Raw genomic sequence first — 23541 nt, forward strand, 5'->3', positions numbered from 1 at the left:
TACTTAATTCCACCACTTGTTCTAGGCTAGTCAATTTGGGGGATCGTGAAGTCCAGAGATTTTCTTCCTGAACTCAACCAGCTGCATCCCACTGAAGACACCATCCATAGGCAGGATAGTCATAGGATGACCAAACTAATAATAATATATTTGAATACTCGATCTTTGGTGAAACATCAACTGGAAATATTTCATCTATTGGATTCTGCCAAACCAGACATACTCCTTTTAACTGAAACGTGGCTCTCTCATGAGTCCAATCCGGACATCTTTCCGCACGCCCTAGTAATTACTACATTCTCCAGGCTTCGGGATCAGAAAAAACAGGGGGAGGGTTGCTGCTATAATTCATCAAAAGCTGAAGTTTAGTATCCTTACTGCCCTAGATATTACCTCAGTAGAAAGCTTAATTATCAAACTGTACTCCTCTAGTGCCTACTTGATCTGCGTGCGAATTTATAGACCCCCCCCCCCATAATATGCCTCACTTTTCCCAGTTATTGGGTGAACAAATATCCGACTTAGTAATCAATGATGCTAACATTTTGCTAATTGGTAACCTCAACTATTGGGCTAATGATGAGATGGGTGGCCTAGGTTCATTAGAACTGACTGATTTACTTAACGGGCTGAACTGTGTCCAACATGTGACATCTCTCACTTGTATAAAAGGACACATCCTAGGTCAAGTCTGGACCTACAACCTCACGGTATCTAACCTGACGGTTTCCACATGTACCTGGTCCGATCGCTTTTTAATAACGTTTTCCCTTATTAATTTGACTATAGCTAAACCCCTAGTTAAGGCGGGTCAAATGGCGAGGAACTGGAACATTGACAATATTAACACCTTCTGTAATTTGTTGGCAACCACTGTGCCCACAAAACAGTCCTTGGTTAACCAATATGAAGAAAATAATGAAGCATGGCTAATGGCTGCTAGTAAAATCTATGCCCCCTCAGAAAATGATGTTCAGAGATAGTTCTCAGAAGACCTAAAACTTAAAAAACTTGCCCTGCGCCGCACTGAACCTATTTGGAGATGGAATTACTCTCCAGATAAAAAAAGACATTTACCAAGTTCAACTCAAACAGTATAAAAAAAATCCATCTTACAAACCAAGGCCACATATTTCTCTAACAAAATCCTGAATTCAACAAATATATCCAAAGACATTTTCAATTGTTGCTGAGCTATCCAATCTGGATAGAGTCACAGTTAAATTAGCCCCTACTCAAGTCATTATGTAACTCCTTGAACAACTTTTTCATGATAAAATCATTACCATTAAAGCCAGTATACCTGCTAATTTCTCTCTTGATGCCCAGCTAGCTGCCTTCAGGAACCCTCACTCTCTGCATCAGTTTCCCGTAATTAGCAGAGAAGTCTTGCTGGATCTGTTGACCAAAGTTAAATCGGGATCTCCTGCCAACAGCTGCCCCTGCATTTCTTGAGGGAAGCTTTTTATATATGTCCTGAACATGCCCTTTCTATATTGAATAACTCACTTATCTAGGGTTCGCTTCCCAGAGCCTTTAAAGAAACAAATAATTCCACTTATCAAGAAAACAGGTACAGATCCGCTGGTCCTTACGAACTATCACCCTATCTCACTGTTCCCCTTTTTAGCCAAGGAGTTGGAAGCCTATGTTGCCAACTTTCTCTGCTCTTTTATTGAACAGTCCCAATTTCTTGACTCCCACCAAGCAGGCTTTTACCCCAATCATTCAACTGAAGCAGTAATTGTGACCATACTAGAGGAAACGAGGAAGAAGCAGACAAGGGCACCATTCAGGCCTTGGTGCTACTTGACCTCTCTGAGGCTTTTGACACGGTCGACCATGAACTTCTGGTGGACTGGGTCAGAGACACTGGTATCCAGGGATCTGACCTCAAATGGCTCACATCTTTTCTAGATGGTCACTACCAATCAGTTCCCAATTCACGCTCCTAAAGTCAAATTGACATGTGGTGTGCCACAGGGATCTTCCCTGTCTCCGCACTTGTTCAATGTGTACCTCCTCCCATTAATTCAGTCTCTAGGTTAAAGAAATGTGTGCACATTCAATTACGCAGATGATTTGCAACTTACCTTCCGCATAGACAATACCTCTGACTCCATCTTGAATTTTCATGCAAATAGGTTATATACTGGATGAATAGCAACCATTTAAAATTGAACCCCAATAAAACTGAACTGATCTTAGTTGGGGGCCTTCGAAATTCCTGGAATTTGAATTTTTGGCCAGCTGAGTTGGGAACGCCACCTTTACCCTCAAGATCAGCCAAGAGTCTTGGTGTCACAATTGATAGTGAACTTTCTCTGAAGTCCCAGATTGGGATGGACGTTTCCACCTGTTTTTTCCAGCTCCGGAAGATCAGGAAAATTAGTAGATTCCTCACTCCTAAAGCCCTTATACAGGTTGTTCTAGCCTTGGCCATCTCCCACATTGACTATGCTAATTCACTTTACTCTGGCCTCCCGGTGTACTTATACACACACCAAGAGGAGTAGGGAGTGAGAAAACATGGTGTTGTGATTTGGTGTACGCACGTGCTGTGTGTCCTAATACTGCCCCCCCTCACAGATGTGTGACATACTTCATCATAGGGCTGCTTACAATACACCCCGGTGCAGCCAACGCCTCGGATGGAGCAATAGGGTAGGGGAAGACAAACACAACATAATGAAGAAAACAATGTTTCAAATTGTGACTGGGAACGACGGAAGTGAAAGTGCAGTGAACTGAGTGTTTAAAACTAACTTGGAGGTATCCTTAAACCTAAACTTTATTCCTGGATCCTCCGGCCAGGATTAAAAACGTGAAGGATGGTGGTGCTAGGGAGATGTAATGTGCTCCTTACACCCCCTCCTTACTGCCCGCTAGTCAACATGTTTCGGCCGTCTGAGTGTGCCCAACCCTAGAGGTCACGTCGGCCTCCGTCTGGTGAGGGCGCACTCTTTTATAACAGAAGTATCTTTCTTGTGCCAATAAGAATCATATTTTCCCTGTGATGTGCATTAAAACTTCAAATGGTATCTATAACTGTTGTATATACATAGACCTGCCAGCTCAGAAACACATGTACTAGTCTATTGAAATTATATGCAAAGGTTTTAAAAATGACAGATATATATATACACACACACACATACACATTCACACAGCCAGCATATGAATATGATCACAATGTTGAAGCAGCATGCTTCCTTTTGTTTCCTTATTTTTGAGGCATATGCTTGCATTAAAAAAAATATATATATAACCATCACACCTGTTTCCCGAGGCAAACCCAATAGGTTTGCCCATGCTTATATCAAACTGGTACATGTATACCAATTACTCATAACGTCACTATTCTGTAAACTAGGATACAACATATGTAATATACTTGTCCACCTCTTAGAATTAGTCTTTAGAAAATAGGCTGATATACCGGTGTGTAGGGGGCAATGCTTCACTTGAGCGCTGGGGCCACGCCCTCCCATTTGTATTTGACAGGAGCTAGGACAAAATATTTCTACCATTCTAAAATTTCTCCGTGTAGGTTCCTTACTTGCAAAGTGTTTTTGAACGCTGTTATACCACGCATGTGTGGAGCATTCACCATCTGTCTACCACCCATTTTCAAGTGCACAACAGGTGTGGTGCCTCTTGCTTCAGGTACGCCCATTGCCTCCAATCATAATCCTCCATCGGGCGCAAGAGTACACAGCCCGGTTTTGAATGAGAAAGCATTAATTTGGCTGGGTTCCTTTCACTTCTATAACCCATCCCTTTCCATTACGTTACAGGTAGAGTGTGGTTAGTAAAACTCAGCAACCACACCTGTGTTTAGCTAGGGAAATGAGCATGAACAGACAAGGAGTTTCACTTTCTTCCCGGACACTGTACTTTCACTTTCATTCAAAGTAATATGCGTGGTGCCCATGCAACGGGCAATGAAGAGCTAAAAGCATCTCTTTATTTTTGTCCAGCACATTGAGTTCAGTGGAAGCTTGCAGTCGTCACCAAAATAGAAGCAAGTGAAAAAGTATTCGATTTAGATTAAGTGGGGATTGTGGACACACTTGACAGCTAGCATCTGTATGCATTTTCATTTTTGGTTGTGTATGCTGATGGTTGTTTTTAGGTCTCGCCTGACCCAGCGCATGCGCTGGTCTGGCGAGACTTATTGAGAGGGCTCCAAAAAGTGCTACCAGGCCAGCCTAGAGCTACAGTGCATGTGCATGTGCATGTGCATGTGCATGTGCATGTGCGCGGGCTCGCGCGCCGCATTTATCGCGAATACTTTCGCGGCCGCTTTGTTGTTTGATCGCGATCACTTTCACGGCCACTTGGCATAGCTCGCTTTTGGGACCTTATAAGTATTTAGTTATGCAACTGTTGCATGGCTAAACACTTATAAGGTCCCAAAGGCGAGACCTATTGGCTATGCCAATGCTTGTTTGCGGTGAAACATGAACTTTCAGATCTTGGACCAGGCACTTCGACTGAGACGAGCAAAATGAAATACACATGATTTACTAGCAAAGAGTCGCATTGCTTCTTATGAAGAATTTCAGTCACCCATTTAAGGAATGCAGCACGCAACTCAAACCTGTTTCCTATTCGGAAAAACAGTTTACATTCCCTAAATCTAGGTGAAATCTGGGCTCCATCACATTGCTAAGTTGCACTTCTGCTGCCCTTTGTGACCCGTTCTGTGTGTAAGAAAAGTTTCCTTTGCCATTGCCTGTGTAGTACGCTTTTGTGTTTCGCAAAGTGCATTGCTTTTATTCAACATTGAACTTCTGATATTTGAGGCACAAACACTTTGTAAAATGTTTCATACTGGTATGTTAAGTTACTTTTTGAGAAACCAATAGATTTTTTTATGAAAAAAGTGAGAGCATTTCCGTTAGAACTGGGGGTCTCTAGTTGGCTGAGGTAGGTACCTTAGGCCAAATAGGGACCCTTGCTTCCACGCCAGGAAAAGGAAGGACACCTTCTCAGATAGCCCCTGCTCACCCCCTCTGTAGCTTGGCACGAGCAGCCAGGCTGATCTTCAAGGCAAGTGTGTAAAGTATTTGCAACCACGCTCTCAGTAACCCAATGATGACACCACAAATGGACTCCACACGAGTTTCATAAAAACAAGTATAGGTTTATATAAAAGATGTACGATGAGACCACACGATATAAATCCAACATATGCGTATTTGTAATATTCCTCCTGGACGGTTATTAGGCCAGCCAGCTGAGGGATAAAAAAGTAGATTTCCTATATATAAGGAGTATCAGACCTATATTATGTTAGCATGATGCATCTATACGTACACCCCCTGTTGGATATATATATATTTTTTTGCTTGGAGGAAAGTCGTTTATTTCCTCCCTGTATATCTATTGCAAAAAGAGTAGGCCGGGAACCATACAGACGCCATCTTCTCCTCATATGCTCGAGCACGGGCTGTGATCACGCGTTGATCACGTGCAATTGTCAGGCCCCAGTTCATCTGAATTACTGGTAGCAGCTGAAGGTAGGCTGTTTACTCGACTGTTCTAAGACTCAAGGTCACATCTGGTTTAGGGGGTGATAAGCGCATTCCTGGAGGCGCCGTGTCAACACTCCCAGGCACCAAGACGAAAGGGAGTCACCCCTCTTGACCTCATCAGTAATAGATAGTCAAGCCTTTGTACTGGTCTGACGTGTGCCATATATGGTCCTTTCCTGGAGCTCGAGGGCCAACTGGTGTTTTTCCTTTTACAGTGATTGTATGTGTTGAATTGAAAAGTATATAACCTCATGTTTGAATAGGAGCCAACAGTCTTCTCGGCGCACCTGGGTGAGGTTCGGAGAGGCTCCTCTATAGAGTATTTTGTCTAAATAAACGATTGAACCTTCTTCACTTCCAACTGACTGATTATTTAGTAATGGTATTGGGACAATTGGTAGGTATAGTCCTATAGTTTATGTTTATGGTACATCAGTTTGGCTACTCCGCCGGGACTCCGTGACTGGGTCGTCCTCCCCTTAAACGGGTGATAAGGACAAGGGGTAATTCTGGTAGAGCGGGTGGACGGAAAAAGGATCCTTTGAAATTTAGCCATCTTTATTATGAACTTACTCCGCTCTCACGACCAGAGTATCCCCAGCTGCTAGTGACCCTTCACCGGAGTCCTACGGGTGTAACCCAGGAGCTGACCGTGTTGGTCTTCAGGAGTTGGCAGTGGAGAATACGCAATTGTACCTGTGTGCACCAGGTGAGTGGAATTGTTTTGATGTTCTTGGCATGCACTGTTGAGCAGTGCTTTTGTAGCAGTTAACTGTGTAAGTATTTGGTGGTCAGTGTACCACGGAGAATCTTGGGGGTCTGACGGGGCAGCATTGTGGTGGCTGCACGTGTAGATGCTCCACGGACCTTTTGTGAATAATAGAGACGCTGATCGGATGCCTGGTGTGGCACGTGTGGTGCGCGCCCGGCCGGACTGCTCTCGGAAAAGCCTGTGGCTGTACCTGGGAAGCCTTGGGAACACATCTGAAGCGGCGCTAATGAAGCGGGCTTAGTCAGAATAGTCCCAAGAGTGAACCAGGTAGGCTGCGGGATGGTCTGTAGGTCAGTCTGTGGTTAAACCTGTCTGACGGTCTCTTGGTAGTCTTTGGACTGCTTGATTTTGGTATCTGTCGGTCTTGGAATCTGAATTTGATTGATTCTCCACGAACAGGAGTCGACAGGCTCTGTTCTTTGTTTGACAAGACGTCATTTGGAATATCTTTATATGTACATGTATATTATTGTCTTGTGTATGTTTGAATGAACGTAAGGTTGTATGTTTTGTGAATGTTTGAACATGGCCATGTTTGGAAGTTTTAAATGAGGGCCTGAGGGCAGTCCAAGTTATGATATGTATGTTAAGCATGGTATTACACCTCTCTTGTTTAATACATTATGCACAAATATACTAAAGATAATGTGGAATTACAATGGCCCTTAACCGGGTCTTTTGAGGAGAAAAAGATACATTTTCTGCAGGATCGATTATTTTCTAAACGTAGTCGACAGTCAATGTTTGATTCCCTAAGCATGTGGCAGAAGGAAGCAAAGCGTAAGACGTATGCGGGAGGAAAAAGTATGTAGGATGAAAGGAAATCAGACGATAACGCAGAAAGCTATAGCTTATGATAAAGCACAAACTGAACAAGGAATTGATTGTGCAGATAGACAATTTAGATTGCAAGTGGATAAGACCTATGTGGCTAGGACTGAAGCGGAAGATGAGATAGAGGATTTATTAGATACTCGTCCACCTCCGCCTTATGCTCCGCAGCGTATATATCCTGTTGCTCCCCCGACTTTAGTACAAGCCCCTTCAGCTTCCGCCCCTGTTGATTCCTCTTCCCTCGCCTCTCCGGGAATATCCTCTGTTTTGTCTCCTAAAGTGTCTGAGACGGCTACTTTATGGCCTGTTACACTGCCGTCTTCTGTTGCGGCCACAGCTGTTTTGTCTCCCCCCCACCCCTGCGTGGGCCTCCCTTTCTGCGAGCACGACCCCATCTCCAGCTGTTGCGACTCCATTTCGTGCTCTGGAAGATCTTGACGCACGGAGGTTGTTTACCCGTTCGGCTGCAGGGCCGACTGAGAAACAGATGATTGCGGATCAGTCATCCCAGTGGATGCGACATCCTATTTACACTATTACTGACATATGGAACACGCTTCGAGACTATGAGCCTGTTATGCAGCAACATGCGTTGAAACACATGGCTGCATGTATCATTACTCTCTGGGAACAGTGTTTTCCAGGAGGGATGACCCCCCCAAGTGATGTATGACATCCGGGACAGGGCTCACAAGTCTGAACTTAGCCCGGAGGAAGTGTACAGAAATGTGGAGATTTTATTGAATTATCGCGAACGGATGCATCAAAAGTGTCCCTTGAGGGACTTTCAGCATCCTATGCGAGAAGTTCACCCTATCTTTCATCCTGAAATACCGGAGCTAAAGGATGACCATGGTGTGGTTCCTAGACCTCATGTAGAGGCCAGAGTGCAGGAGCAATGGGTTTATACCCCCTGGAAGAGAAGTGAAGTCCTCTCGCTAAAATCACAATTACCTGACCCCCGTAAGAATCCTACGGCTTATTATAAAGGACTCACAGAGGCGGCCTCTTCAGCCGTCATGACCTTAGCTGACATAGAGCTATTTTTTTGCATTGTTAGTTCCCGTTGACGTATGGCGTCAGGAGCATGATCAGAACCATGCTCAAGAATTTGGCGGAACATGGGATCAGATAAAAGATTGGGATAAGGATCGTAAGCCTGGGGATAAGCCGAACCCTGAATTATTGGCATTACCTGGCCGTATTATCACTTACATGCATTCCTTAATTCCACCTCGTAAGGTGGATTGGGACAAATTGACCGCATGTAAACAGAAGAAAGATGAAAGTGTTTCTGATTTTTTCACTAGATTTGAGGGCGTATTCATGGATTTTAGTGGACAGGATTTATCATTGGAAGGCGGTATACGATTATTTGTTAATCGTTTTGTGACCAATTTGTTACCAGAAGTCTCTGCAAGGCTACAAGCCGCTGATAGTACCTGGACCATTTCCACACCCTCTGTAATATTGAGTATGGCCCACTATTACGAACATAGAGAAAATGAGAGTACGGATAAGACGGAAAAGAGAATGAAGGATCTTAAAACACGGGTGTGGTTGCAACAAGTTGCTCAAGGACGAGGCAGAGAGAGAGAGGCGGTAGAGGGTTTGTCCCGAGGGGGGCGGGACCTGGACGAGGCAGAGGGTCAGCTGTCATTTTGGGACCAAATCAGTGTGCTTATTGTAAGGAGGAAGGGCATTGGCGAAATCCAAATTGACTCCAATGTTTGTGACAAGCTCTGCTAGGTGGGTGGCTGAAACAGAGATGTTTGATAAAACCATGGATAGTGTCCGAGAAATACAGAAAGAAGCTACCCCTATTGAATTGGCTCACTGGAAAGAGCGAATTGGGAGATTAGATGCAGATGGTTGTTGGATTGATCGGACAGAAAAGCAGCGGTGGCTATTGCCTAATGCATTAGTGAATGCGGTGGTGACAATGGCACATGGTTCAGCTCATATTGGGGTGAAAGGTATTTGTGCATCATTAGATCCTGAATGGTACAATCCCAATATTTTTAAGACCGCTGTTCATTTGGTACAATATTGCATGGTTTGCTTAAGACATAAACCAGGGGGCAGGGAGCCTGGTCTGAGTGGAAACTTTGCACCCCCATCTTTGCCTTTTGAAGCGCTTCAAATGGATTATATCCAGCTGAAGCGCGTCAACAATTTAAAGTATGTCCTGGTCGTGGTATGCGCTTTCAGTAAGTGGGTGGAAGCCTACCCGACAAAAGAAAATACTGCTTTGGCAACAGCAAAAGCGTTGGTAAAGGAGTATTTCCCTCGCTACGGATTGCCTTGTGTGATCTGGAGTGACAACGGAATACATTTTAATGCAGAACTCATCACACATATATGTAATGGACTACAGATTAAACAGAAATTCCATGTTGCTCGACACCCCCAGTCCGAGCTGGGTTGGTCGAGAAGTATAATGGGATATTAAAGCTCAAATTAGCTAAAATTCAAGGAAGTACTGGATTGAAGTGGCCAGATGCTCTGCCTCTGGCATTAATGTCAATACGAGTTACCCCACATTCTCGTTCTGGTTTTTCTCCGTATGAGGTAATTTTTGGGCGCCCTGCTAATGTTTGGGGCGTCCCGAGACCCAGAACATTTCGTGATATAGAGTACCCTATGCTGACAGACTATTTGTATGCTTTGACTAAAGATCTTCGTTCCATTCATCAACAGGTCTCAGCAGTTTTGCAGCCCCTGCCGGAGGGTCCAGGACATCGTTTGGAACCAGGACAGTGGGTTCTGGTCCGTAACTATCAGCGAAAGTCTAGCTTGGATCCTCGTTGGTCTGAACCGTTTCAAGTCCTGTTGGCTACGCAGACAGCGGTAGAAGTGAATGGCAAGCGACACTGGATTCATGTGTCACATCTATAAAAACTACCCCTTCCGCTTCCATATGATCAGCGAATCCAGGACGGGGTTCTGACTCAGGAAAGTGAGCGAGTTCCTCGATTCATCCCTTTTTCTGACGCCCAGGTAATAGGAAAAGGGCAAGGAGAAAGTGCACCAGGCACGGAAGCGGCTCGGTCATCTGCACAATTGATCGCCCCAGATTCTGTTGTCCCTGCGGCTAACCCAGAGGCTCGCAGTACCCCTGTTTCATCAGATTTGTCATCCTCTGTTTTGTTCTCTGATCAAGAAGTGCCTGGCCATACTCGATACAACCTGCGGCCCAGAAAGCAACACGGTACACCAGGTGAACATGGTAGGAGAAAGGGAGAGACTTGAGTGATAGGGTACATACCTGTGCTATGAAAGTCTGTTAGATACGCTTCTGGTGTACTGAGCGAGACACTGGACTGAACGCGCTGAGAGCCTTGAACATTTGTTTGCTCTGTTCAGAAAGAAAGACTGAACTATATGTTAAAAGGGGCCCAGGTTGTGTTTCCTTCAAGGGTTGTGTGAGGACATAACTCCAACGTGAGAAATCTGTTTTGGGTATTATTTGTGATGAACGATAGGAGCCTGCCTGTGAGGCTCTAAACGGACACAGGAAAGAAGCACCCTCTGGCGGGTTGGACTGCATTGCCCTAGTTTAATGTTGGACTTTTAGTTAGCATGTATCCCTTTGCTCGTTTTGTTCCTGAAGAGGAACGTCCTTTTGTACCACATTATTTTTCTACATATATGCCTGTTTTTTCTAGTTGGACCAATCGTGTTAAAATTGCATTTGTAGCCACTATAGCCATATTGCTGATTAGATTACTGGGAGTGATCATATATTTGGAATTTCGCCACCCTATGCATACTGTTTTAGGAACAACTACCCCACCTCCGGAACATGTGTTTCATACTTTAGCCCCACATAAGGAAAGGCATCGTCAGACTTATGTGAAAAATGCATTCATTGAAATGCTTCATCAAGCACACAGTGCTACCAATACTACAAATTGCTGGGTGGTCTTTTACCATCTGTTATGCACAAGCATGATTTATTTATATCCCTACCTTTGTCTCATCTGGGAAGTTGCGAGGCTTGGTTCAAATTGCTTTCTATGATGTATATGCATTACACTGTGGACTCTCAAAGGTTTTCAGAGAAGGATTATGAAATGATTTTAGCACATATTGTGGTTCATCAAGGATTTAACCCCGAAGGGAACAATGGAGAGGGAACTTTAGATCCGAATGCTTGTATGAATATGTATATAACGTATGAAAATACCACTTGGTTGAAAAATGAAATTATGGACTTTGTTGAATTCAATATTACCGACACTTTCAGGACCGTAATGTTACTGAGGATAGGGCTATTCCAGTGCCTGTGTTAAATAGTACCTCTACGTTTTGTGTTCAAGGAGCAGGGTACATATCAGTAGGAGAAAGTCGATGTAATTACACTTATCGGTTGCGTACCTTTAGCAGCCCTCCGTTGTTAACCCCTCCTAATGTATATTTTATTTGTGGAGAAAATGCCTATACTTGGCTTCCCGGAGGATGGACTGGACGTTGCTACCTGTCCTTCCTATACCCTCCAGTCTATATTGCCCCTTCTAATTATCACAAGGATCACCGATTAGATAAACGTAGTGCGCTTAGTAGGAGACATGAAAGGGAGATAGATACCACTGATATAGATCAGACCGATACTCCACTGCAGCATTTTACTGACATTATGAAGGGAGTGTTACCCTTTTGGGGGCCTATGCTTACTAGCCGAGACGTCCGACGTTTGTCTAGAGTAGTTGAAGGGGTAATTAACACTACTGCAGGAATACTGACCAATATAACTGTAGAGCTACAGGCGACCAGACTTGTTTCGCTTCAGAATCATATGGTTTTGGACGTTATCCTGGCAGATCGAGAAGCATGCCGTGTGATCGGCAGCTCTTGCTGTGTTTATATTCCTGACTCCGCCCCCTCCGTCCATTTAGCTATACAGAAGCTACATCGTTTAGCTTCCGATATACATGCAGAAATTGGTACGTGGTCTCTCTCTGGTTGATTCTGGGGTTTGCGGTCTACTTGGGGATGGAAAATTCTGATGGTGCTGGCATGTATAGCCGGTATCATATTCACGTGTTGTGTTTGTGTATAATGTGGACCTGCATGTTGCTCTTATTGCGCGACAAAACTCACTTCCTCTGTGTCTGGTCCATCCCCAACAGCGGTAAAAGCTCAGCTAGTTCAGCAGGAACTCAAAGACCTAATGAAGATTGATTAGGGAATATTTGAAGATTGAGCTGTTTTAGTTAGCTACATCATGCTAAAAGGGCCTTTCTGAGGGATAAAACAAAAGTAGATTTCCTGTATATAAGGAGTATCGGACCTATATTATGTTAGCATGATGCATCTATACGTACACCCCCTGTTGGATATATATACACTTTTGCTTGGAGGAAACTCGTTTATTTCCTCCCTGTATATCTATTGCTAAAAGAGTAGGCCGGGAACCATACAGACGCCATCTTCTCCTCATATGCTCGAGCACGGGCCGTGATCACGTGTTGATCACGTGCAATTGTCAGGCCCCAGTTCATCTGAGTTACTGGTAGCAGCTGAAGGTAGGTTGTTTACTCGACTGTTCTAAGACTCAAGGTCGCATCTGGTTTAGGGAGTGATAAGCACATTCCTGGAGGCGCCGTGTCTACACTCCCAGGCACCGAGACGAAAGGGAGTCACCCCTCCTGACCTCATCAGTAATAGATAGTGAAGCCTTTGTAATGGTCTGACGTGTGCCATATATGGTCCTTTCCTGGAGCTCGAGGGCCAACTGGTGTTTTTCCTTTTACAGTGATTGTATGTGTTGAATCGAAAAGTATATAACCTCATGTTTGAATAGGAGCCAACACTTATCAGCGCACCTGATGGGTGAGGTTCGGAGGGGCTCCTCTATAGAGTATTTTGTCTAAATAAACGATTGAACCTTCTTCACTGCCAACTGACTGATTATTTGATAATGGTATTGGGACTATTGGTAGGTATAGTCCTATAGTTTATTTTTATGGTACATCACAGCACTTGTAGGTTCTGGCGATATTAATGAGCAATTCTAGATGATCCAATGCAGTCCTAATGTAATGCTATGCAGTTCGTAATGCAAGAATCAGGCATTCCGCAATGTAAAAATAATGCAGTTTGTTATGCAACAATCAAGCAGTTCGTAATGCCAAAATAGTGCAATGCGTAACACAAAAACCAGGCAGTTCATTATGCAAACTAATGCAATGCGTAATGCAACAATCAGGTAGTTCATTATGCAAAATAGTGCAATGCGTAATGAAACAATCAGGCAGTTCGTAATGCAGAAATAATGCAAAGCGTAATGCAACAATCAGGCAGTTCGTAATGCAGAAATAATGCAATACATAATGCAACAATCAGGTAGTTCGTAATGCAGAAATAATACAATGCGTAATACACTCCAGCACAATGCGTAATACACTCCAGCACCTTTCACGGTGCTTTAGACGGTCTCTCCGCCACTCGTACTGACCCGCTGTCAACTTCCCCCAACATACACCCCCAACACGGGTATGGTGTAAACCAAAGTGCAGCTCCGCACTCCAGCCCTGGTACTGCCACTCCTCGGCAAGTACGGGCCGCGATGCAAGCTGAAACCTTGGCTTGCGCTGCAAGAATGGGAGAGGCCAAGAGCGTCTCTCTCAGAGCCTGCACCCCACCCCAGGCGGCGACACACATTACCTAGGGGGTGCGGCCTCGCTCTCCTCTCCTGTTCGAGACTTGGGCCTCCGATGCGACTTTGTGGATTCCGGGCAGTGGTGATAACGAAGAGCTCAGGCTGCAACAGGGCACACGCACACAGCGTCGCCAAGACTTCCTTGAGCTTTGGGTGTGCACGATCACAGGGCAATCCTCACAAAGGTCTCAGGCTGCAAGAAGCACACGCACACAGCGTCGCTGAGACTCATTTGAGTTCCGGGTGCACACGATCACAGGGCAATCCTCACAAAGGTCTCAGGCTGCAAGAAGCACAAGCACACAGCGTCGCTGAGACTCACTTGGACTATGGGTGCACACGATAACAGGACAATCCTCACGAAGGGCTCAGGCTGCACGAAGCACACGCACACAGCATCGCTGAGACTCGCTTGGACTCCAGGTGCCCACGATCACAGGGCAATTCTTACGAGGGTCTCGGGCTGCAAAAAGCACACACACACACAACGTCACTGAGACACACCTGGAAACTTTTGTGTTCCTGAGTTTCCACAACAGGGAGCCAGCTCACCTCGGGCCCTTGGGGACAGGTTACTTCAGGACACAGCACACAGCAAAGTCCTTTCAAGCAGGGGGACACAGCACACAGAAAAGTCCCTTAGCCTCTTCTTGGTTAAATCAGCAAACTGCAGGCCAGCCCCAGAACACACAGCAAGGGTCAGTCCTTTCCTTCAGTCTCTTCAGCTGTTTCTTCCTTGGCAGAGGTTCCACTTGACCACAAAGTAGTTTCAATCCTTTTCAGTCTTGATCAATCCAATTCCAAAGCCCAGGGGTTTCAGCTCTCATAGTTATACCCCTAAATGTATTTGAAGTCTTTGTGTTCAGGGTGCACTGACCCCTGTCCAAACCAGTTCTGGGTGTCTCCCTGCCAAAAACACCTTCTTCCCTTGATAGTGGGGGTCTGGGTCCTTAATCACTCACCAGGAGAGGGATCCATTGTTTTATGGCAGCAACCCAGGCCTCTTCACCCCTACACTCCAGATGCAGGTCAGCCTGTTGCTGTCTTAAGACATCCCCTCGTTCCTAACACTTCCAGATCCAGACAGTCAATGCACAACCAGGCAGAGACACACAAATGTTAGAGCACAAAAACCCAGCCACTTTAAAAGAGTGGTTTCTAAACACACAATGCAAAAACCACCTTCACAAAAAGATGTGTTATTGAATTGTGAGTTCAGGAACAGTAAACTTCACCTCTCGATCTTAAGCCTTTGGGAAGATAGGCTGGAAACATATTACACAGCCTCCCCATTCTGTCGTATGTGCAAAATGGCCTTTCAACAGTGAAAAACGAAATGGAGAGTATTTCGCAGTCAGGACATGGTACGCACCTCAGTACATGTCCTACCTTTCACATACACTGCTTCCTGCCCAGGGGGTACCTTGAACCTACCATAGGTGTGTCTGATGTGCATAGAAAAGGAAGGGTAAGGCCTGGCAAGTGGGTGAACTTGTCAGGACAGCATGGCAGTTTAACAAACTGCGCGCAGGCACTGCAGTGGCAGGCCTGAGTTCTCTCTTTAAGGCTACTTGTGTGGGTGGAAAACCAAAGGGGGTGATAGACGGAGTGTTGAACAATGCAAGCACTCACCCCCAGTCAACTGATCTGGGTTTAATCCATCATCATTCTTTAGCTCACTCCGCCACCCCAGTTCAGACATGGCCATATGCAAATCAGTCTGAGCCCGTGCCTCATGTGAACAGTCCAGCCCGAACTGCCAAGCCAGGTCTTCCCTGGACATGAAACAAGCATCCTGGGGCCAGTTTCAGGCTATGTTCAACACTCCGTCCATCATCCCCTTTGGTTTTGCTTTGTTTGCCCTAAGTTGGCAGAGTATGCTCAGACGTGGGTCCCTTGCTCACTTTGCCACTGGATTTAAGCTAGCCTGACTGATGACGGCTGATTAGCCAGAAACTGGTCCAAGGATGCTTGTTTCCGGTCCAGGATTAAACCCAGATCAGTTGACTGGGGGTGAGTGTTTGCAATGTTCAACACTCTGTCCATCATCCCCTTTGGTTTTACTTATGTGGGTGGCACACATAGTGCTGCAGGTCCACTAGTAGCATTTGCATTACCAGCCCTGGCACACATAGTGCACTTTACTAGGGACTTGACTAGTAAGGCAAAACATACCAATCATGGACAACCCATTACCTTTACACTTTACACAGGGAGCACTTGCACTTTGTCAATGATCAGCAGTGGCAAAGTGCCCAAAGCATCTAAATTGGCAACACCATGTCAAAAAAAGATCTAGGGGGAAAGCAAAAAGTTTAGGGAACTTTAGTCAAAAAGGGCCAAGTCCAACAATTTCTCACTTGATTAAAATTGCTGCTATGTTGGTTATTTCATGATTAATACTTTAAAATTTGTACTGAAGCTTTTTGTGACCTTGCTGTTATCAGGTGTAACTGCTATTTAAGGCTTTTCTATTTGTAACTACTGTAACAGGGATCCTCGTTTGTCATAGTGAAAAATGTATTTATAATTTCGGAGCTAGATCTACTATCCAGGTACGAGTGTGGTATTTTTTTAGAGTTCCATCTTGCGCCTACCAATGGAATGGTCTGTCATTGTATGACTGATAACAAATGTGGAAAGACAAGAAGGGAAAAATCATACAGAGATTCTTTAGAAATGTTCATAAAACATTGCAGGCCCTGTCAAGTGGCAGTCCATAGATATTTTTTACTACCAGTGAGTTTGAAGCCATTGTTTTTGTTTGACTCAGTTTTTTCGAAGGTCTCCTGGGGAAAGTGTGTGCAGTCATTACAAACACCACAGGGATGAGACAAACTTTTGTTTGCATGTAAAAGCAACACTAGCAGAGTGCACGTGCTCTCTGTAACATAAAAAAAGCGCGTCAACAGAAAGGGAAAAGCACTACTGAGAGAAGATGCCATAATAAACAAATACTACTCAGGGGAGGAGCAAGACACAAAAAGGTGGGACATTTAACGCTAAGCAACTGTACAGAAACAAGCTTTACGGAACGACGAACACTTTAACCAATCAGCCGCGTGGGCAAGCCAAAGCCCAAAGAAGAGAATACTAGAAAAACAAGCTTGGGTTTTGACTCTATGGCAGAAAGGCCAAGTCATATATTAACAAAACAGAGATAGTGCCAATGCTGCATTTCACTTTAAAAGGAGTTTGAACCATGAACTGAATAAAACAAGTTCACTCTTAGCCACTTTTTTGTTGAATTTAATCAAAATTATTTTCATGCAATAAATTAACTTATTGTTTTGCACGGTTTCACTGAAACAATTAAAGCATTTCACAAATAATCGAACAATACATCATTGATATTTACATTACATAGACACATATAAGCGACACCAACACTAGCGTACTCCAATCACTCTGACAACAACACTCAAACTTCACAAACACACTAATTCCACACTGTTAGAAAAACGATTTACACTTGAATGTACAAAATACATCAGGCCATCAGCAAATATCATTTGCAGTACTTAAAATAAATTGCATTTAGTTGTTAAGCAGATGATTGGCCAAAAGCGAAGATAGGTCTACGCGTTTCGAATCCCTTCGCCTATGGGGATTCTCATCAGGACCAACACTATTTGTCAGGCTAATGTGATGTCTCAAAAAATGCTTCTGTCATCTGGCATCCCGGTATAAATTGACTGTGCTCACGATTTAAGTTTTCGGCATACTTTTTGTAGAAGAAGTCCCTGTGTACTCTGTTCAGCAGTTTTCACATAGCCATCGGAGCATTCCCAATCCGTGCAAGAAACGCCTCACTACAATGGCGTTTCTTGCACGGATTGGGAATGCTCCGATGGCTATGTGAAAACTGCTGAACAGAGTACACAGTCTAAGAGGGACTTCTTCTACAAAAAGTATGCCGAAAACTTAAATCGTGAGCACAGTCAATTTATACCGGGATGCCAGATGACAGAAGCATTTTTTGAGACATCACATTAGCCTGACAAATAGTGTTGGTCCTGATGAGAATCCCCATAGGCGAAGGGATTCGAAACGCGTAGACCTATCTTCGCTTTTGGCCAATCATCTGCTAAACAACTAAATGCAATTTATTATAAGTACTGCAAATGATATTTGCTGATGGCCTGATGTATTTTGTACATTCAAGTGTAAATCGTTTTTCTAACAGTGTGGAATTAGTGTGTTTGTGAAGTTTGAGTGTTGTTGTCCGAGTGATTGGAGTACGCTAGTGTTGGTGTCGCTTATATGTGTCTATGTAATGTAAATATCAATGATGTATTGTTCGATTATTTGTGAAACGCTTTAATTGTTTCAGTGAAACCGTGCAAAACAATAAGTTAATTTATTGCATGAAAATAATTTTGATTAAATTCAACAAAAAAGTGGCTAAGAGTGAACTTGTTTTATTCAGTTCATGGTTCAAACTCCTTTTAAAGTGAAGTGCAGCATTGGCACTATCTCTGTTTCAAAGAAGAGAATACAGCATACCTCACGAACCTGCTACGGTCGACCTAAAAAAAATGCAGGTTCATTTGAGTGCCTTTCTTTAAAACAAATGTGAACAGGTATGAAGACAAAATCAGCTGACCTTTTTATTGCATTGACTCTTTTGTGTAGTGCGTTTGGTGGATTTTGAACGGAAGTTAGTTACTTCCGTTCAAAATCCACCAAACGCACTACACAAAAGAGTCAATGCAATAAAAAGGTCACCACTTTCATATAGTCAACGTAGTCAAACATGGGACTTCTTAGTGATTTACACAGCATCTAGTGAGGACACCTCAACTAAAATCCTGGGACTCATTTGAAGCGCATATGCCTCACAGTCCTGTCGTTTCCGGGTCGCAAAAATAAGCGTCAATAACACTGCCAGTAGAACAGGCTAAAGTAAAGCTTAATAGTGGTCCTTTGGGAGCAGTTAGGTGTCAACTCTGGGCTGCTAACGAGTGTAAAAAATGTTACAAATTGTGTCTGAGACTCCAAAGTAAAAAAAAGCAAGCTGATACCCTAGGTAAGTAGTATCGCCAACCACTGATTTGAACGGTGCGGGCTTCAGTACCTGGGACAGCAGCTTTGGGGCAACAGGTCAAGACCTAGATGGAGAGGCTCAGCTCCACGTGAAGTCCCCAACCAGAGCAAGGAATCGGTTAGTAAAGTGTGGCTTTGTTAATACTGGAGCACACGCAGTTAGCCTTCTGATGGCGAAAGCATAATACATCTGAGTTCAAATGGCTCACCTCGTGGTGGGGGGTGCCATCTTCCTCCACCGGGTGCATGTTGCTACTGTGCCTGCGACTGCGGGACAAGGAGGGTTGCTGATCTTGAGGGTGCGCGGTGCTGGGACAGCTGGCATCCAAATGGCTCGGCGGGGGCTGGTGATGGTGTGGATGCGGGTTCCGCTCTTTCTCCTGGTGGTGGTGGGGATGCTGATGGTGGTGGGGATGCTGATGGTGGTGTTGGTGCTGATGGTGTCGGTGCCCGTGAAAGGTGCGTATCGCCTCCACCCCGAGGCTCCGCAGAAGGCGACGAAATCCATCGGCACTCAGTGTATCGTTATCCCCGTATCGCAGGAAGAGAGCGTGCAGCTGCTGTCGCTGAGCTCGCGCCGCCTCGGGTAACTCAGGGACTATGACAGGGGTAGAGGTGAATTCCGGAGTTTCAGTGTTACTGCTGACGCTCGGTTCCAATGAAGGCTGGGGGTACTGTGCAGCCAGCACCACTACGCAGAGCAAGCATAACAGGAGCCACACCGACAGCATGGCTGCTGCGGGCCGCGCCATAGAAGGATGCTGTACTCAGCACCCCATTCATGCGGGGGCCGGGGCACACTGGTAGAGTACCGTCTTCTATGTCTATGTCTTTTGTCAGCATTACAAAGAGATACGTCACGACCTTGGAATGTTTTGTGCCTAACTGCACGGAAGTGACAGCCCTGCGTGAGGTCCAAGCGGGTTCAGCCGGGGGGCCGCCATCTTAAAGTCATTGACAGCCTGCCCTGAGTTGTGTTTTAAGGAGATTGGAAGTTTTGGCACCAGCGCTTTGTTAATTTATGATTACGGTCTAAGATATTGAATGCTCTCAGAAATGAGTGATTTCTTCAAGTAATCTGTTGTTGCCTGCAACTAACTTTTAGTAAAAGAGGAAAGAATTCACAAACAGAAATAAGTAACGTTTGCATGCTCTTTTTGTGTAAAGAACAAATAGTATACAATCACCGTTAAAGGTATTACATAGAACTCTCGACGATGAGCGTGCGCCCCAAGCGAAATACTCATTTTAAACATGGCCGACATATTTTACATGCAGCGGAATAACCGCGGTTACTACAGGCTAGGAATAACCGACACTCACGTTTCTGACAAATTTGCGGCATAGTGTTTTTTCCGTATGAGTTTTATATGTGCTATTGCTGCGCTTAAGGTCGAGAGACGATGTTGCATCATTCATACTTCTCAAAATTTTAAACCTCCGTAGAAGAAGATGTGGCGTTAGGGCCTGAACTGCCTACTTGGTGACTGGGGAACAAGGTTCCAGTCTCGGCGTCGGCTACACCCTGTTGTGCTGGGGAAAACACTTGCAATCCCGGCGCCTAAAGAAAAGAATGTGACATTGTGTAATGTATTTGGTATCAATGTAAATCGCTCCAGTACATTCAGGTCGAGTTTGCGCTATATAAAACTACCAAAAGGAGAAATTGAGTGATTTGGAGGGTGAACCTGCGTTATTTGCAATCATCAAAAACTTTTATTTCGGTACACAATGACCATAAACAGTGCACATAGCATAAAGAACACATGTGAAGAATCACAGTCAACTTAATTAATTCAATCAGTGCATTCTGGAATTCATACGTAAAATACCTAGATAGCACAGGGAGACAGAACATTAAAAATAGTTCATAAAATCAAAAAAAGTTAAAACAATAAATAAAAAAGTAAAAAAAGATTAAAAACTAGCATTGAGTTATCACCACTATTAATACACAGTAATAGTCCAATCGATATTAATAACCAGCAATATAGTTAATTAAACAACATTTCTACGCTTGTGCCACATAGCTGTTAAAAATAGGGAGACAGCAAATACAATACATTCGGATGTGTCAGACTTCAGTATTCTTAGCGCTTGCATACAATAACGAAACCCCATATTTTTACAAAGGGGCAGCAGCCAATATCTCCTGGATTTAACATAAGCCGGACAGAAATAAAAAGACGTGAGTCTCCGTTTCTTTCTCATACTCACAGGCTGGGCAATTCATTGGTGCAATAAGTGCCCACTTACAAGTAGAGGCCCGGAGAGGGAGAACACCATGCCTATACTGAACATACAATTTTCTGGCTAGGATGGGGTATATAACGTCCAGAAAAGGCTAAAAAAGATAACAATCCTTCACAGATAAAAAAGAACAAATGGCCGAACCAGAGGAGGGATTAGATTGAGCAGCCATTTTTTTTTTTTAGAGCGAAAAATAGCTACTAGCATTTGCCGTGAAATTAATTTACATTGACTTTCTGGATCAGCCCACAAGGCAGGAACACCAATTCTCGTCAGTTCATTCTTAATGTAGATGAACCAAGGGATTTTTTGAGCTCCAGAGAAGGACAATATTTCTTTTAGTTCCTGTCTGTAGCTGGTCAGCTCTCGGGTCACCCAGAGCCTGCGCCAAAACCTAAGGGGTTTTAATGCAAGCTCGTCGTCGATTGACCTAATCCCTAGGTCAAGCCTCAACGGTAAAAGCGGGGTGCTCGATGGAAGTCCGAGCAGCTGCCGCAGAAATTTATTCTCAACCTTTGTAATAGCAAGCCTATTAGAATGTCCCCAAAGCTCAGCCCCATACATACAAGACCCCCTGGCTTGTGCCTTGTAGACTTCCAACGGAGGACCAATTGGTTTACTAGAAGACTTGCTTAACAATTTGATGATTCCCCCAGAAAGTTGAGCCAATTTAAGTTGTGTCTTAGTTATCTGGTGTCCCCACGTCAAATTTTCATTAACAGTGACTCCCAGATAATCAAAAACAGCTACCCTTTCAAGTCTTGTGTCCCCCAGTTTAGGGTTCGGGCGTGTAGAACGGGGCGGATTAAAAATCATATATTTAGTCTTGAGAATATTTATCTCAAGACCCCGAAGAGTGCAGAATTGTTCAAAGCTATCAAGTGTTTGTTGGATACCCATGGGTGTCTTAGATAGTAAACGGGTATCATCAGCGAACATGATAGCAGGCACTCTATTGCCAGCCAACTTAGGAGCGTCATTGTCCTGCACTGCATTAAGATGTGCAATAACCCCGTTGACAAAGAGGCAGAACAGGGTCGGTGCAAGCACACATCCCTGTCTTACCCCCCTGCCAACTGTCTGCAATCCGTCTACATCCCTGCCAAGTGCCACGCATCAAGGGTGAAACTACCGCCTTTCAGTGCTTGCCCCTGCGTGGCTGCACTGAAATGCAACGTGATGCAATTCATAGATTCTACTCTTGCTGAGATTGTGTGCTGCCCCTTCAATCCGGCCAGCATAAAAAAAATCTCTGGCCAGAGCTGTTTAAATTTGCTGCTGGGTCCAATGCAGTTTCTGTGGGAGGGGAGAACTGACATTGTCCTGATTACTGCCGTGCTGGAGGCTAGACTCGACTCTTCAGCCTCTACCTCATGAGTCTGCCTCATACTGGTGCAGGAGCAGGGCACGAGTCGGGGGTACATGTAGGTTATGGCGTCCACCCACTATTTTCACAGGGTGGACGGCGTCCCCCCTGCCAAAAAGTTGGGCCCCACAAAAATATGCTGAACTTTTCCTGGTGCAAGACACCGGGACACGTTCAGCAGCACTTGTATGTTGTCTACTTACAGTTCCCAGCAGCAACGTGCAGGTAGCGAGGGAGCCTTTTTTCACCTCCAGCTGGGCCGAAGTTAAGCGGCCATCAGGCCTCCTTTTGTTTATTCAACTCCTGACTGGAGGTGGCCTGAAACTTCACACTTAAAAGTAAATGTCAGGGAGGGGAAACAAAGGCACACAGATTATTATCTCTTCACAGGTACCTAAGAGAGGCATGCTTTGCCTTTGTTCAGTCCCTGTATTTGAGATGAATGCTCTGTAAGAATGTCAGATGTGTTGGTCTGACCCAGTATTTACACAAATAACAATTTTAATAGCACTATTGTATTTCTTTTATAGCGTTACACAACCCCATGCATGGTGTCAGAGCTCTTTACTTAACATACACATTATACATTGACAAAAAATCATGTACATGTGTAAATCAATGTACAAGATGAGTTACATGAGGCAAGGTTACAAGGTGTAGGAGTCACATGTCCTTCATAGCTTACTGTGCTATATTACAAGGATTACAATTTATGAACTGCAGGAAACAAAAGGATCTGTGTGTTAAAAGCAGTAACCCACTTTACTATCTACATAAAATAAAAATCAGTCATCTGCATGTTACATGATGTGCTTTGCAGGAGACACATTAACCTTCTACTACTTTGATTCAAATCTGGGACTTCACAAAACACCAATCTCTCCAACACCATTATTACTATTCCCTGTGATTTACTGGGCACCTTTATAGCAGATGCTTTCCCAATCAAATATTTTAAAATGTAGACTTTGCAACCAGTTAAGCATAACAGATCTACTGCCTTACTTCTCTTTGTTGCCAATTTCTATGTGACAGGGCTTAACAAATAAATGTATTAGTTGAGTCCCAG

General features: G+C 44.3%; 1 protein-coding gene and 1 long non-coding RNA gene across 2 annotated transcripts in view; one reads left to right on the forward strand and one right to left on the reverse strand.

Moving 5' to 3' along the window:
- Positions 1-13029, forward strand: part of LOC146822626 (uncharacterized) — a 274717-nt gene extending 261688 nt beyond the window's left edge. The window contains exon 3 of the long non-coding RNA XR_014962070.1: positions 9847-13029. This is a non-coding gene — a long non-coding RNA (uncharacterized LOC146822626). The remainder of the gene's footprint in view (positions 1-9846) is intronic.
- SLC39A6 (solute carrier family 39 member 6) overlaps positions 1-19708 on the reverse strand; it is a 304810-nt gene extending 285102 nt beyond the window's left edge. The window contains exon 1 of the mRNA XM_085606811.1: positions 19066-19708. Coding sequence (XP_085462937.1) covers positions 19066-19608 — 543 coding nt within the window. The 5' untranslated portion in view covers positions 19609-19708. The remainder of the gene's footprint in view (positions 1-19065) is intronic.
- Between the last annotated feature and the right edge of the window lie 3833 nt (positions 19709-23541).

This window comes from Triturus cristatus, chromosome 5_2, assembly GCF_964204655.1.
Source record: "Triturus cristatus chromosome 5_2, aTriCri1.1, whole genome shotgun sequence".
NCBI classification, from domain to species: Eukaryota; Metazoa; Chordata; class Amphibia; order Caudata; family Salamandridae; genus Triturus; species Triturus cristatus.